The 17,361-nt window shown below is 34.2% G+C and overlaps 1 protein-coding gene across 1 annotated transcript; it reads left to right on the top strand.

The window, feature by feature from the left end:
• The first annotated feature begins 3,561 nt into the window (after positions 1 to 3,561).
• On the top strand, positions 3,562 to 5,440 carry LOC100816036 (pectinesterase PPME1). The gene is made up of 4 exons (XM_003517827.4): positions 3,562 to 4,087; positions 4,204 to 4,410; positions 4,513 to 4,754; positions 4,905 to 5,440. Exons 1-4 carry the CDS (start codon positions 3,593 to 3,595, stop codon positions 5,068 to 5,070), a joined length of 1,110 nt encoding a protein of 369 aa, XP_003517875.1. The 5' UTR covers positions 3,562 to 3,592; the 3' UTR covers positions 5,071 to 5,440.
• The last annotated feature ends 11,921 nt before the right edge of the window (positions 5,441 to 17,361 follow it).

Below are 17,361 nucleotides of genomic sequence, written 5' to 3'. Positions count from 1 at the left end.
GGCACTTATGTAGCATCAACAGCAGCTGGGAACCCAGTTAGCACAACTAGCATGTTAGGCCTTGGTCGAGGAACACCAAGAGGTGCTGCAACAAAAGCATGCATTGTTGTGTATAAAGTGTGTTGGTTTGATGGTTGTTCTGATGCAGACATACTTGCTGCATTTGATGATGCAATTGCAGATGGGGTTGACATAATAACAGTTTCTCTTGGAGGGTTCAGTGATGAAAACTACTTTAGAGATGTAATAGCCATTGGAGCATTTCATGCTATGAGAAATGGAGTGTTGACAGTAACTTCCGCAGGAAACAATGGTCCACGACCTTCCTCCCTATCCAACTTTTTGCCTTGGTCAATTACTGTGGCTGCTAGTACCATAGACAGGAAGTTTGTTACCAAGGTTGAATTAGGTAACAGGATCACCTATGAGGTAAATTACCTTCTCTATCCTATTTGATAAACTATATTATATGAATATTGGCTTAAAAATACTATTTTTTTATACTATCAATAAGACGCCATTCTTTGTATAATTTTTAAGATAGCCATTATAAAAATTAGCACATTTTCTATATATTTTATATGGTCAACTATTAGAAAATCATCATTAGTATAAAATTTAAAATATTTATCAGAAATGGCCCTAATCTCTTAGATAGACTATCACATCCTAAGCCTAGGAGTACCACCAAAGACAAAGCTTAAGGTAATCCTTACTTCTGATATAGTTTTTATTTGATTTTTAGTGGATTCAATTTATAGTAACAGCTAACAAGGTTTCAGGCTAGCCAATCCAAAACAAAAAGGGATAAAATGGACTGATATAAACAAAAACCATTGATTTATCACTTGATTAATTGTTGTTACATTGAAACTAGCATCTTCTTGTAATCTTCAGTATCTATCTATCCATCCAATGTGGTGGAATCAAAGTCTTTGCAACTGGCAGAAACACACATAATCTTGTAACACTTAGTAGCAGTCACAAAACAAATTTCAGCAAAGACAGCCCATGTGGCGACATCTTGCAATTTTCAGTATCTATCTATCCATCCAGAGACTTTGCAGAAAATCAAAGAAAGAACAAGGCTCTTAATGTAGAATCATAAGATGATGTCATGTAAGAATATTCTTATGTCTTTGTTCAACAGCAACCTATCCATCTTAATTCAATACCATTTTCACCATTTACTTCTCACTATTTCGAAACACTCGATATCTCTTCGAAATTTATTATCCTTTTCTTATAACTTAGCATATATCTATCATTAATTAGTTGTAAATGAGGAGATGGACTGATTCTTGGGTTTTCTAATTTTGGTTTCATTAGATTTCTTAACAAAATTTGGACAGTAATGACCTAACAAAGGATAAACGTATGGATGCCTAATCCAAAAATAAATAAATGAAGTTCTCAATGAATAATTTTAAAATTCCCAATTAAAAGGTCCTTGTAATTATAAACATCGAAATCCAACATGGAGTAAAAGAGTTATTCTATTCTCTCTAACTCACGTATGAACAGGAAGTCAAATACAAAGCACACATGTTAAACTACAAGTCAATGTGCTATCCTCAATAGGAGAGCATGGTATAGAGGGCATACAAATCCCAATTATAATTTTACTAAAATGTATCTACATGCCCCCACGAAGTCTAAGCAAAAAGGGCAATAAAGAATTCAGTATATCAATTACTGAATTTCCAACATGAATTTCATTCAAAAATTGAAATATCAACATGAGAATACTCATTGCATCTGATAAAGGTGCCTATGCATATAAAATTTAGCAAACACATGTCCAGCCTTTCTTTTAAATACAAGAAAAAAACATTTAAAAAAAGGATATCTATATGACTATATATGTATTTTCAAGTGTATTCAAACCACTCATCTCATGGTTAGGTTGGCATACAAAACAGAATCGACCAATATTTCATTCAAAACCAGTATTTAAAGAAATAATAAGAGACAAGGAAAGGAGAATAAAGATCGAATGCTATCCCTTCGAAGTAAAATCTGAGAATCATTTAAATTCCTCGAAACTGTATTGAAAAAATTGTATATATCCCATCTTCTGAGACATAACCTACACGAGCAAGGTTTTCCTAAGGTACTCTATCATCTCTAAAGCCACATAATTGGGCAGCTCTACAGCATAAATTACAATCAATGGCCCATGACTCCTTGTTGACAACTGTGAGGGTTTTCTGATTTCCCGAACCATGCAACAACTCAAGGGAAGAAGTGCTTCGACAATTCGAAAGAGGGTTGCTATGTCCTTTTCTTACTCAAGGTTCAGTAAATCACTAGAAGCCACTAACAATAACAGCTATCTCTGGGAGTTACAATGTTACATTGTTTGAATTGTTACAACTATCAAAAGTTGAAAAGAAAACTTACAAAATCAAAAGTGCCAAATGGAACAACGAACTCGCGAACCCACGAACTCACGAACCCACCAACCAAGAGCCAAGACTATGTCTAAAACCTATGAAACAACGAACTCATGAACCCGATGTTAACATTCTAAAGGGACAAAGGTTAAAGCAACATGAAGGTTTGAGCACCCACGTACCTAAATCGCAGCAGTGACTAACCCGAACTCGTGAAGCAGCACACGAACCTCAATGGTAGGTTGAGTGAGGAGGAGACAGGTCTTTCGAGCCTGAGCGATGAGGAAGAAAGGGAGAAAGGATTTTGGTAACTTATCGCATGGGGGGAAAATGGATTTTGGGGTTTTAACTTATGAATAACACAACATCGGTTTCTTTAACAAAACCGATGTTAAGATATTAAACTTAACATCGGTTTTTCAGTAACCGATGTTAACATCAACTAGTTAACATCGATTTTTCCAAAACCGATGTTAATTAAGTCAACTTATTTATGAAAATGCTACCGTGCTTTTCTTAAAATCATTTTTTTAAAAAACCGATGTTAATCTTGCGATGTTAAATCAATGAATTGTAGTAGTGATACATTTATGAATTTCAATTTGCAAGTATAAAATTCCTTAGTAGAATAATTGGACATATATGAAATTATCATCAAAATTCTAAAGCTTAAAATTGTGAGTAAAGATATATTGTGCTACCAACCCTACTATTTTTGGGAAATGTATTTATACTCTTTAAAATGCCTAAAAAAATAGCAGTTGAATCCTAGTTAAAATAAAATATTATAAATCATCACAACATAATGGTTCATGCAAACCAACCTCAAAATTTCCCAATTGGTTCATAGCCTACATTTGTTGTGGAAAACTATACTTAATTTTGTGTGGAGAAAAATGTTTTCGATTTCAAGCTACACACGTGTATGATTAGAAATTAAAACTCCTTAGAAATGTTTTTGTCTTCAACTAAAAAATTAATCTATTTATTAAACTATAACCTCAAATCCATCAACTTTTAACCACTTGTTTAATTTTAGCTTAACAAAAAACACCGTTGAATCAAATTAACTTTTCTAAAAGTGAATATTGTCTCAAAAATAGGAATCTCACTTGTTCTATATTTCTTATAAATTGCAATTGCAATCACCTATTCACCTAAGAAACAAATCCAAAAAGAAAAAGAAAACTAGTAATATGGCTTCAAGAACTATATGTTTTACCATTCAAGTGACTCTTGTAGTAGCTTTTCTAACAACAAAGGTTGTTTTATCTGATGACACTGTGCCAATTCCCGCGAACAAAGCACAATTAGGTGAATGGTATAATACTAATGTGGGGCCTTTAGATCAAAGAAAGAGCACCGTGGACCCAGCATTGGTGACTGCTGAAGAAGGCGCTAAGGTTGTAAAGGTGATGCAAGATGGCAGTGGGGAATTCAAGACCATCACTGATGCCATTAAAAGTATACCTAGTGGGAACACTAAGCGTGTAATTATTTACATTGGAGCTGGAAATTATAATGAGAAAATCAAAATTGAGAAGACAAAGCCTTTTGTCACCTTGTATGGGGTACCAGAGAAAATGCCAAACTTGACTTTTGGGGGCACTGCACAACAATATGGCACTGTTGATAGTGCTACATTGATTGTTGAATCAGATTATTTTGTGGCAGCTAACATCATGATCTCGGTTTGTATACAATCTTCCTCCAAAGTCTTGTTAATTAAATGATGAAAACTTATCTTTTGGGTTTGCATTTTTCTTATCATGTTTTTTGTTTGTGGTTTGTGAATTTGACTGTATAGAACACTGCACCGAGACCTGATCCAAAAACGCCAGGAGGTCAAGCAGTGGCATTGCGTATTTCGGGTGACAAAGCAGCATTTTATAATTGCAAGATGTATGGATTCCAGGACACAATTTGCGATGATAGGAATAGACATTTTTTCAAAGACTGCTTAATTCAAGGCACCATGGATTATATTTTTGGAAGTGGGAAGTCACTATATGTGGTATCTAAAATTTCGTGAATTGTAATATTTGTATATTTCAATTTATTTGTGATATACTAAATATAATTGTAATAGGTATTGAGGATTTATTTTATGATGTAGAGTACTGAGTTAAGAACGCTTGGCGACAATGGGATTACTGTTATAGTGGCACAAGCAAGGAAAAGCGAGACAGAGGACAATGCCTACTCATTTGTACATTGTGACGTTACTGGAACTGGGACTGGCACTTTCTTGGGGAGAGCATGGATGTCTCATCCTAGAGTGGTCTTTGCATACAGCAACATGAGTGACATTGTAAATAAATTAGGGTGGAGTAACAACAATCACCCTGAACATGACAAGTAACTTTCTAATTTAACTCTTCATGACCAATTTTACATAAATGTGTATTTATGATGCATTACACACAATACTTGTCATCTTTTCATTTTATAAACTTTTAAACTAGATTTGGTGTCATACTAATCAATACAATACATGACTACTTATAGAACTGTTCGTTTTGGAGAGTATCAGAACTCGGGACCTGGTGCAGACCCCAAAGGGCGTGCTACTATAACTAAGCAACTAAGTGAAACGGAGGTCAAACCTTACATAACACTTGCGATGATTGAAGGCTCCAAATGGCTACTTCCTCCTCCAACTCCCAAGGTTTAATTAATTACCACATTTTTGTCTGGCTTGAGGAATAATGCACCCCATGTTTTAGTGGATGGTGAATTAGAAAATGGTATTCCAATTCAATACTAGATTGCTCGAGTTGTTGAGTTTTGGTGTCTTGTAATTTATTTGCTTTAGTCTTGGCATTTTAAAATTAAGTGAGATCCTTGTAAATTTTGATTAAGTGAGTTTTGGTGTTCATGTGCACTATGATAACACCTTTGTTAAAAATAATTGGAAATTTATTATTGTTCTAGCTTCAAGCTTTTAAAAGGACATAATGTAGTCAATATATGTCCCTATAAATTCATGAAAATGGGAAATGTATTTTAATTTATTTAATTTTATATGAAATAGATGATTTGTATTGTGGATATAGCTTAAATTATTGAAATAGATACAAATGATTTGGATGGTAATTATAACAAGTTTAAAATATAATAAAGATACTAACATGATGTATTAGTTTAGCTAAAAGTATATAAAGTGGGAGGTGAAATCTTTGGTTGACATTTTTCAAGCTTGTTATATGTCTTATATGTGACCACCCTATTTCGTTAAAAATAAAGTATAAAAGTCAAGAAAAAAACAGAAAAAAATTATAAAAACATTTTTAAAAAAGTAAAAAAGCTAAAAGCTCTTTTTTCTATATTTAGTTTAATATAATCCAATTCTATTTCTTTTGAGTCTTTTATGACTCAGTTCTAAAATTAGATTAAAAAAGAATAAAAAGAATAATAACAAATTTCGAAAAGATTTTCATATTAATTAGACTTTGCATGATTGAAGGTTCCAAATGGCTACTTCCTCCTTCAACTCCCAAAGTCAAATTAATTATGACGTCATATTTCTATGTGGCGTGAGGAGTGACAATGCATCCCTTATTTTAGTGGATGGTGAATTAAGAAAACGGTATTCCAATTAAACACTAGCTTGCTCATGTGGAGTTTTGGTGTCTTATAATTTAATTGTTTGAGTCTTAACATTTTAAAATTAAGTGAGATCCTTTTAAATTTAGAGTAGTCAATACACAAGTGGTGTATTTAGACGTTCATGCATACAATCGTAAGATCCTTGGTAAAAATGATTAGAAGCTTGAGTTTGTTGTAGTTTCAAACTTTTAAAAAGATATATTGCAATTCATGTATGTCCTTGTAAATAAACTGTTAATGGGAAGCGTATTTTAATTTATTCCACTTTGAATGAAATTGATGGATCATATTGTGTGGTTAGAGTTCAAATTATTTAAATAAGTAAAAATAATATTGATAAATATAAAAACTTTAAAATGTCAAAAGGATTCAATGTGAAACAGCGAGAGGTTAAACAACATTGACGTGAAAGATTTGGTTGACATTTTTCAAGCTTGTGAGATGTCTTTTGTAATGAATTAAGACAACACTCCCTTCTCTCCGACTTTTACCTAGTGTTTCAAGTGGGAAAAAACAAAAACACAAACTATAGAGAAATTGAAAGAGAAAATTGATGAACTTATATAAATACTTTTTTCTTTAATAGACAGGAGAACATGACAGTATAAATACTTTCTTTTCATTGTAAGAAAAATAATTAGAGACAAAGATAAAGCATAAAGTCACGGCATATATAATCACCGTCCATTTCGTCATCATTTTACGAACACCAAATTTTATTAATCTCTAATTATTTTATCCCTTTTTATTGATTTTTCATCCTTTATACACAAACAAATTACATTTGACAAATTTGATCCCAGAATCTTTATTTTATTTCTTGTTATGTTGTTTCTTAATTTGTAGGGTAATGGGACATTATGTTGTTTTTTCTTTCTCTTCTTATTTAAAATTCAACAAGTAGGTTAGATCCATGAGCTTTGTTTATATTTATTATTTCTCTGCTTCTTTCTTTTTTAATTTTAGAAAAAGGATTAATGGGCTAGCACATGGGCCGCCTATAGCTAGTAGCTTTCATTAGTCTATTATAATTTTCTTATTGCTTTTATTACCCTACTTCTTTGACTTGAGTTAGGTCACATTGACCTCATTTTGATACAGTACAAAACAAACAAATAAAGTAATAAATAAAATGAGCATTCCATTGTAACATTGGCCCATTCTTAGACAAATAAGAAATAAGTGTCAACAATATAAATGTGAACTACATCAGCTCAATTTCAACTAGATTAAATAAGAAACAAATAAATAATTAAAAATATGATGAATAATGAAAAACAAAGCCAATGAAAAATAAATACTTTTGTTTCTCAATGTACGGCCTGTTTGGATATACTATTATAAAAGATCTTATAGGCAAAGAATTTATTCAAGAAACTCTTATCTGAAAAGTTACTTTTACCTAAATTAATTTGATGTTTGGGTGATAAACTCTTAAGTGCATATTTTCTAGATATTTTGATTAAAAAATATTTATTTTTATATAAATAAAATAAATGTATCTCATAAAAATATAATTATACTTCTTTTTACATAATTAATTTAATAATTAAAATGTAATTAATACATTATTATTTTAGTAATGTTATCACTTACATTCTAGTTTATAATGTAATTATTATCTATGTAATTATAATTTATAACAAAATATGAAATGTCATTATACTGGTAATAATATGGTCAATAATGCCTTCCAATATAAAATTGTTTAAATGTACCCATATCATAAACATGCAACCTTGTATTGTTAAAAAATAAAGAAATTAAATACCTGGACAACCACACCAATCATAATTCTAAAATAGCTTTTCTAACTCCTCACATCTAAATAAGGGAAATGTGAGCTATTTTTGGCTAGTCTTTTCCCGCTTTCATCTCAGATCGCTTCCTTAACTCATATGTGAAGAAAATAGAATCATCATAACACAACAATGATTGTTTGATTGCATTGTTAGAGTCAAGAGTGCTTCATTTTTCTTTTGACTAAGCTAGTTTTGCTGGTTTAAACCTTGTCTAATCAAGTGATTTTCCATAGCTATAGAAACCCAATTGATTAGGATTATTTGTTATAACAAAAGATGACTTGTTTCCCATTTAAATAACAGTCAATGCATTTTGAATTTGGCAAACATCTAATAAAATCTTCCTTAGACAAATGTTCTTGTTGCACTCCTTCACAATTTAAATCAGATCATAGTCTAACTTTTATGTGTGGCGTCCCTAAATAATGACTGGTTTAATAGTAATAAATTAAATAGCAGAAACCATGGGAAATTTTTTTCTCTTTTTTTTCGCACTGTTATTCATTTCACGGTAATTAATTTCAGAAGGAAAATTATCACTATAGAGTCCTTAATGGCCAGTTCACAACTCTATTCGGATTCATTTCTTTCTGATCACTCATAACCTCCAAACTATTTTTCTCTCTCAAAAAAAATACCAGTCATCATTTTAGGTCGTCACGTGAGAAATAATAAGGTGCGGTCGATAAACTCTTTTCAAATAAAGTTCGTTAACATTTCTTTTTCAAATAATAAGATAAAACATATTTGTTTTCATCATCAAAAACTGTCCAAAATATGGGAGTTTGCAAAATAGCACAGTGACATCCAGAGCAAAGGTAACAACTGTGGTGGCTTCAGCCACAATATATACAATCATCAAAATTTCTATACAAGAGGTCTACCCACCCAAAAATCAAAAGAGTAAACCTAGCTGTTTGAACTAGATACACCCACCCACAAAAAGTATATACGCCTAATCTAAGGAGTTGTCTACTGTGATGAAGAGTCGTCACTATTCACTGTCCCTCCAGGGCCGCTCTCCTCTGTAGAGTCTGCCTCAGATGCTGACATAAAATCCTCTAGAGAATCAACATCAGGGAGCGGGTCCTCATCATCCTCTGGTAAGTCAGGGGCATCCACAGCAGGTTCAGGAGGTAACCCCTCTGGGTCCTGTTCAAGATCCTCTTCAGAGGATGACACCTCTATCACTTGAACCGGCTCAACTAGTCGATATGGAGTAGGAGTAGGTAGTATCCACTCCACGGGCTGCTGAAGTGTGCGTGCGGGTTGCTCCGGATGTACTAGCGAAGTAGCAGCGAGTCGAATTGTGCCACGAAATCGGCACCTCTCATTGCCTTCGAGGGTCTCCCAAACACCCTCTAGGCACTCCATCACAACGCGATCATGGATCAACTGCGCTGCCATCGCGATCTACAAGAGATAAAAGAAGGAGGGTAGACTCTTTCACAAGAAATCTAACTACACAGGTAACAATAGAATGCGTCCCATAACGGCTACGCACAGTCAAAATGTCTTTTTCAAGAGATTTCCTCTCTCTGGTAATCGATTACCCAAGTATGTAATCGATTACCAGTGCCCAAAAACGAATTACAATAGCCTTTGCACATTGGAACCTAAAAGTTACAATGTGTAATTGATTACACATAAATGGTAATCGATTACCAGTAGCATATAACCCTATGTAATCGATTACACACAATTGGTAATCGATTACCAATAGCATATAACACTGTGTAATCGATTACCAGAAGCTACTGAACATCCTGTTTCAATTTTTAACCCTTGTAATCGATTACACGAATGGTAATCAATTACCAGAGGGGATTTTTCAGATATAACACAAAATAGATAGCTGGCCAGCCGCCACACAAGCCTCCTTGCTTCGTGGACTTTTGTTCTTTTATTGTTTGACTGCCAGGAGCTCGCCTGCTTAGGTACGTCACCGGTTCTCACTGACTGACTATGCCCGGGTTGGGTCAGGATTGGCCAAGCTTGGTTTTGGGCAATAGCACCCCACTTGGCGTCCCCAAGGTCTCCTGACCCCCGCGACATATCCCCAAGTACCACTCAGTGGTCAACTAATAAAAGTTGGAGGACTGACTCTTCCACACTTTCTCACACCGAGCTTATTGGGTTATGGGGCACCCGTCATATGTGGTACTAGGTGGCGATCGGGCGATGGCGCAAAACAAATATCCCATTTCCACAAGCCCAGGCATAAGCCCACCATCCCCAGTTGCCCACCTTTAAAATTAGTTCATCACCGGGTCCCCATCAACCTCTCCAAGCTTTCACAATATCTAAACAATTCAATTCCATTTGTCATGAAACTACCTTAAAAACAGAGTGAAGGTAGAAATCTTTACACAAGATTCATTCAAATTCCACATATTTTTTCCAACCCACATACCTCAGTAAAATCCTCTTTGTTCCGATTCGTTAACCATTGGATCGCCTTGAAATATTAACTGAGGGTTCCTAATACAGAAATCTAAGTTTTGACCATTGGGATCTGCTAAAGAATGTCTAGAACGCGAGATATACTACCTTTCCCGTGACAGCAGAAACCAACACTGCACAACCATTTTTTTTCTGCATAATTGGCAGATTTGGTGCACAATTGGACAGCTTTTTCTGCATAATTTTGCAGATTTTCGAAATCTAGCTTACATGCATCCAATTCCACTCAAATTGGATCCTACAAGTCCTAAACCATGTATGAATCATGTTTAAACCAACAACAAACTTCAAACCAAGGTAAAGCAAAACATAGGTATCCAAAACCCACCAAATTTAGTGAATTTTCAAGGTTTGAAAAGTGAAAATGAGAATTGGGTAATTTTGGGATAAACTCTCATCTTCATCAAGTCTATAACATTGAATTAGACTTGCTCAAACTGATTTTAAGGTAAAATCTCCACCTATTCAAAATTTGACCTCTCAACACTCAATTTACACTATAAATGGCTCTTTTTTTTCATATTTGTCACTCATTTTCCTCATTTGCTCTGACCAAGCTTTATAAGTCCTAATTGACATTCTAAACTAAAATCAACTCACTTTAGACTCCAATTTCCACTAACCTCAAATTTGACTTTCTAACCCTCAAAATCTCACATTTTTCCACCTACAACACTACCATTCTCACATTTAACTCTAAGTTAACTCTTCCCATCCTCTCTACAAGTTTTCTATCTACCTTTTAAGCATACATATATCTCAAAGCATCATTATTAAACCCTAAATCAACATGGGTAGTTTTGCTTACATCAAACATGTCAAGTTTAGCATAATTACAACAATTTCCTTCACAAACAACTACCCTAAAGCAATAACCTAGTAGAACTACCCATTATAGCTCCCAAAAACCCAACACCCATGAGGTAGAGGTAGGCTCCTAGACTCCAAAAACAGGTTTTCCTTGCAATTTGGTGTGGAAATGAAGAGGAATTTGGAGCTTCAAAAGAGACAACAATGGTGGAGAAGAAGAGGAAGAAAAAGCAGCGTGGAGGGAGAAAAGGGAGCGCTGGAATATTCTGGAGAAAGAGAGAGAAGATTTGGCTTTTTATAAAAATGATTTTTCTTTTCTTTTTCATTTTCTTTTCAAAAAGCAAATTCCACATGTCCTCTTTTAATTGGAGCAAAAAGGGCCCACCTTTTCCTTTGATTTGACCACATACTCAGCCATAAAAGAAGAAAAAAAAATTGGACATTTTTGGATGCCAAAATCTTGCCTCGATTTGCATGCCGCCTCTCTGATTCCAGTTCTTCACGTTTCTCTGCACCCGTCGGGGCCCGTTTTCAAAAGTAGGCAATATATATATATATATATATATATATATATATATATATATATATATATATATATATATATCAAAACGCTCAGAATGAGACCCTGAGCGTGGTTTAGAGGTTGGTTTTGTTTAATTATAAGTTACTGCAAAATGATAATTTTTAGACTAATTAATTGCGAATTAATATATATTCATCCAGTTATGGGTTACCCTTCGTTAATTAGTCTAGCCCGCGTATTTCTCCCCCAATATATATATATATACTGAATAATATATATTTATATAATTATTTAAATGTAATACTTACAAAATTCCGAGTAGAAATCCCAGGATGTCACATTGTGCAGTTTCATAAAACTGAGAAGGTTTTTGGTTCTCTTTTTAAGTTTCTAAAGATTTGGACTTCCCATCCTAACTGTCAGAGGCTGTAGTTTTCAGAGGTCTGGAATAAGGAGGTTATTGGCTGCCCCATGTTTGTGTGGAGTCCTCTGATAAATCCCTTGTATATAATCTGAATAAAGCAATTTATGGACTCAAACTTAAGCCACTTTATTGCATACAATCTTGACACACTAATGTTTCGATTGGTGGAGAAGGATCGAATGGAGGGAAATGGAATATAATGCTATTACATTCCATGGTTTGAATTGATCCAACGTAGATGAAATATAATGAAAACTAGTGAAAACCACACAACTTCATTATGCGCTGAATTGCAAAATGAGTTCCATTTCTAACAAATATCCCTAAGCTTAGCATTTTGCTGGTTCAAAAACAAAACATAGAAACATCAGTTATGAAGACATCCTACACTCCCATCTTTGAATGCTGCCACTTAGGCCCCTGCTACTAATATTGCTGATACATATTTGCCTACTTTCACAAGGTGGCTTGTCTGCCATCCATGAAACCCTCTTGTAGCATATTGCAAAATCAATTAGGAGACATTAGTCCTATCCATTTCTTAATTATTGGATTACATAATATGCTTCAATGCTAGTGAGGTTATGTCCACAATAGTAATTGTTTGTGCAATTATTAATTTTATTCATTAAATTTCTATTCAAGTTTTTCCCTATTTTGTTCAGTACATAATATGCTTAATGCCATTTCATTTCATTGATTCAGTGTTACTTGAAGAAACAAAAGGACAACTTAGCACCTAAACGAGAAGAAAATATCCCTCCAGTTTAAGTGATTGGTTGGAGTTTTGGTGTTATCTTTTAGAAAGGAGAGGTAAGACAAAAGTTTGTTTTTTCTGAGCATTGTTTATGTATTTATTAAAATTTGAATTGTGATCAATGCTGCTTGGTTCTGAGTTGTGATTTGTACAATATGTATGTAACTGAAACAAAGTTGTTAAATGAACTTGTTGGAAAGCAATTGGATGAAGAAAGTGGTTGCTGGCTGAGGTGCAAATGGCGAACATGCCCTTACTGCCAAAGCACGCATGATTTTTTTATAGAAGATGGTTAAGAAATCAAACTTAGACAAATATGATACTTAAGAAACATAACTGAAAATAAACAACACACCAAAAGAGATCATGTATAACTTTCAGTATCCACATGAGTAGAATATAATAGTTCTGAACCTCCACATTAAAATACAAATTTACCTGTCTATTTTAATATTTGAGTTTGTTAGCACAACACCCCTTTGATTACTCTTGGCAATCACCAACCAGTTTATGCTTCTATGCATCAATAACAACATGCAGCATTGAGCTGAACCTGAACCTCAACCACTTTCTAACATTGCCATATGTATGCTATTTAGACTTAATTGATATCTGTTTGATGATTGATGTATGTGGTGATTGAGTTATTTGTTAGTGCCTTGGAGGAAAAAAACAAATTGCAAAATAAATTGCTACCGAAGACAATATCTAATGGCACCAAGATTTTGGATATTTTGCTTCTAGAAGGTTTGTGCCCGCACATCCTTACTTCAGAGTGTTTTTACTGTGTTTTTGGTTGGTTTTTCTGCCTTCTTCATTCTGCCTTGATTGGTTATTCTGCATGCTGCATTTTTGCTGTTTCTTCTGTGTCTATTGTTAGTGCATATTGTTCTGCCTCTTCTACCTTTTTAGTTGCTTCAGAGTGTTCTATATTCTGCTAACATTTACAAGTTTTAATTGCATTCTCTTGTTCTACATTTGAGGCCTGAAAAGCATCACACTAAGTTTATGGTTCAGACTAGAAACACAAACTTGAATAGCAGTTAGAACGAAGAACTTCTAAAATTAGTAAAGCAAATAAAAAGGAAAGACATGCTAGTTGTACATCAAATTAAAGAACTCTCGTTAATATTTTCCCACTAAGATCTAATTTATACACTAAAACACTCCATAATACATCTTGTGACTACAACAACAACTTCCATAATTAAAAACAAAATAGATTAAACACAAATTCCTCAAATCAACAACCAAAGGTTTTTACTTGCACAAGATAGAGTGGGCTTGGATGGTTGTCCTCTTGCAAGTTGCACTGATGTGAAGAGCATGACAAAATTGAAAGTCATGGGACAACATAAATCATGCATGCATTTGACCATGGGGCATATGGATGAGCTATCAAATAGGGAAACAAATCACTTGTTGCTGTTTTTTTAATCTGTAATTAAAAAATGTCACTCCAATTAAAAAAATCAATAGCATTAGTCTGACTACTTTTTCTTTTTCAGTTACATGTCATTTTTTAATGGGAGATAAGAAAAGATACTAGAAAAGGGAACAAGTGATCTTACAATACAATAAACATGATTCATTAATTGGTTTGAGCTGAAACTTATTTTAACACCTCTACCAAATATTGATCCATCTTCCTAATTTTTCTTTCTCAATAAATTCAGTGCTAAATAATGTTAAAATTAAGTGTCCCACATATATTTCCACATTGATTTGGATATTTATAGTTGATAGTGTAGCAAAGAAAGAAATTAAGTCACAAAGTATGTTTAAGAGAAAGCCATCATCCCTCTAATTAACCTTCCAATTGAGGATATAAAGGTGTAATTTGAATTGATAAATTGAAATTCATTATTATCTAATTGAAAGACAATCCAGGGTCACGCCATGACTTTGATCCGTCGGTGTCGCCAGCTAATTCCATTCCTTGGCTTCTTTTTCATTTTGGAGTCAAAGTTCGGTCAATTTATCAGAGCTAGCTGTGTTGTACATTACATACATGTCGGTCTTCTCTGTAAACTGTAACTCTGCCACTTTGGTGGGAGCAGACCCTTCAAACTTTGATCAATTCAAAAATTAATTTATATATATCTCACTTCCCTGTTATCAGTTAAGAAAGGGATATGGCCATACACTTCCTTGTTGGTAGACACAGCCACCTAAGCAGAAAAATGTTGATTAGGTTATGCAGAAAAAGAGCATATATGTTATAAAATGTAAAAAGTTCAGGTGCTAGTTTCGGGGTGGTAGGTGAAGATATTTTATTTCTAACTTCTAAGAGAAAATTCATTAAATTGCAACAGTCTGACACTAATGAATTGTGCTTAAAAGTGAGTTAAGCATTAGTATACACAAGGGTCACCATAGTGAAAGAAAAAGTCATTTTTTGTTATAAGAGTGTAGAAGTAACCCACCCTTACATTAGACACCAAAGAGGCATGGCAAAGAACCAATTCATGCCAAAGTTCTGAATGTAGAACTCACTTTTCTCCTACAAAACCCCATCCCAATGTCATGAATATGCAATAGAAAGGTCATAACTGCCCCCTTAAATGCCTCGGAGGAAAAAATGATTATAGAAGAACCAAGATCTGAAAACAACAAAGGAAAAAGGAGGGTGCTAAGCAAATTTAACCAAATTCCTTTTCTGATCTCTGAGCTACAAGAGAGAGAACAACAACTGTAGCCACAAGAGGTCAAATTCCTCATCCCCACCTAAAATAAAAAATCACTGGAGTACATATCCCATGGGACTGAGGATGAAATAACTAGTTCCCCGAAAATAGAAATAGAGAAAATATGACACATTAACTTGCTTGAAATTGTTTGACTTATTCACATTGTATGACTGTTTGACTACTGTGTATGACTGTTTGAAATTGTTTGACTTATTCACTGCCAGTAAAGACAACTGATATATGATATACAAATTGCGTTCATTATGAGTGAACCTTAGATTCCCGTTGGAGATTGAATGCAATGATTCTTGTGGATAGTTTGCATTAATCATTGTATTCAATCTTGAATTGTTCGTTTGGACGGTTTGGGGAGACTAATATTTTTATGGTAGATTCATGTGTTAAGGTTAAAATTATTTTGTTTAATTTGATAAAATTTCAATACAATGCATTTCTAGTTGTTCTCTGAGTGCATACTTGATTATCGGGAAATTAATTTCACCGATTTCATGTCATGTACTTGGATACCAATGTGAAATGCTGCTGAAATTTTATCAAATTTAACAAAATAGAATTTACCTTGATGTATGAAGCTATCATAAAAGACGGTCTTCCTGAATTGGATAGGGCCACACCTATAATAAAAAAAATGAGATTTTCATGCATCGAATAACTTTGAGAGTATCACAAAGTTATTACTTAGATGGATCAAAGTTGAATGAATGAAAGTCGCATCAGCCCAGAATATGAGGAAGGCATTGAGCAGTTCTTACAATTTGCTTCAGAAAGAGGTCGACCGGATGAAGATGGAAAATATTATTGTCCTTGCATCAATTGTTTGAATGGAAGACGACAAATACTGGACAACATACGAGAGCATCTGTTGTGTGATGGAATTAAGAGGAATTATACGACATGGATATGACATTGTGAAATGACAGACATGCAGAGTGGATCCCAACTGAACCGTTTGATGTATAAATGGGAGATCGCTTGGAGGATATGATTTGTGACCTTGGACAAGAGTCTTTTCAGAAAGCACATGCCCCTGTGTATGAAGGATTGCAGAGTGACTCAAAGAAGCCTTTGTATCTGGGGTGCAAGAATTCCTTGAGCTACCTCTTTCTTCTTTTCTCTAGACTGCTCACTCTTACTCTTTTTGTTTTCATCTCTTTTTTCATTGTTTTCCTTTTCTTTTTCTTCTTTCTTTTTTTTTTGTCATCATTTATTTCATTCTCATTCTTGCTTATTGTATTCTCATTCTCCTGCTCATCCTCTTCATCTTCTATCTCCTCAAGTTCACAAAAATTGTCCTCCAATTCATATGTTGGTTCAGTTACCAGCTATTGTTTATCTCCATCCACTATCTTATCATCCTTCTCTTCTTCAGCCATGGTTTCCATTTTTCCACGGGTCATCACAGCTTTACACTTTTCCTTTGGATTGTTTTCTGTGTTGGCTCCAAATTTTGAGGAAGAGTTGTCAGCTATTTGTTTAGCTAACTGTCCCACCTGGATCTACAAATATTTAATGGCCGACTCAGTACTCTTGTGATTTGACATTGAAACCTGCATGAATTGAGCAAGAGTCTCCTTCAGCTTTGTTGTCCTCTCATAGAGGTTAGGCCCTTGTTGTGGCGGCCTATTTAATGGTCCACCCTGGTCCACCCATATAATTAACTTCATGTATATATTCTTTAGCGGGAATACAACAGCCTGATTCATGAGCTCCTCCACAAAGTGTGCAACCTGCAACCTGCAAAACAAAAGAAGGTGAAGGCTGACAAACATGTAATTGAGTTGACAGCTTACTCAGTGTTTCTGTTAAAGTCTCAAGTTGCTTGGACAACAACTTATTTTGCTCAGCAGAGCATCTTGTGATGACATC

Source organism: Glycine max, chromosome 1 (assembly GCF_000004515.6).
Source record: "Glycine max cultivar Williams 82 chromosome 1, Glycine_max_v4.0, whole genome shotgun sequence".
Lineage (NCBI taxonomy): Eukaryota > Viridiplantae > Streptophyta > Magnoliopsida > Fabales > Fabaceae > Glycine > Glycine max.
Note: the sequence above shows the minus strand (reverse complement) of the source record. Positions and strands in the feature narration are given on the sequence as shown.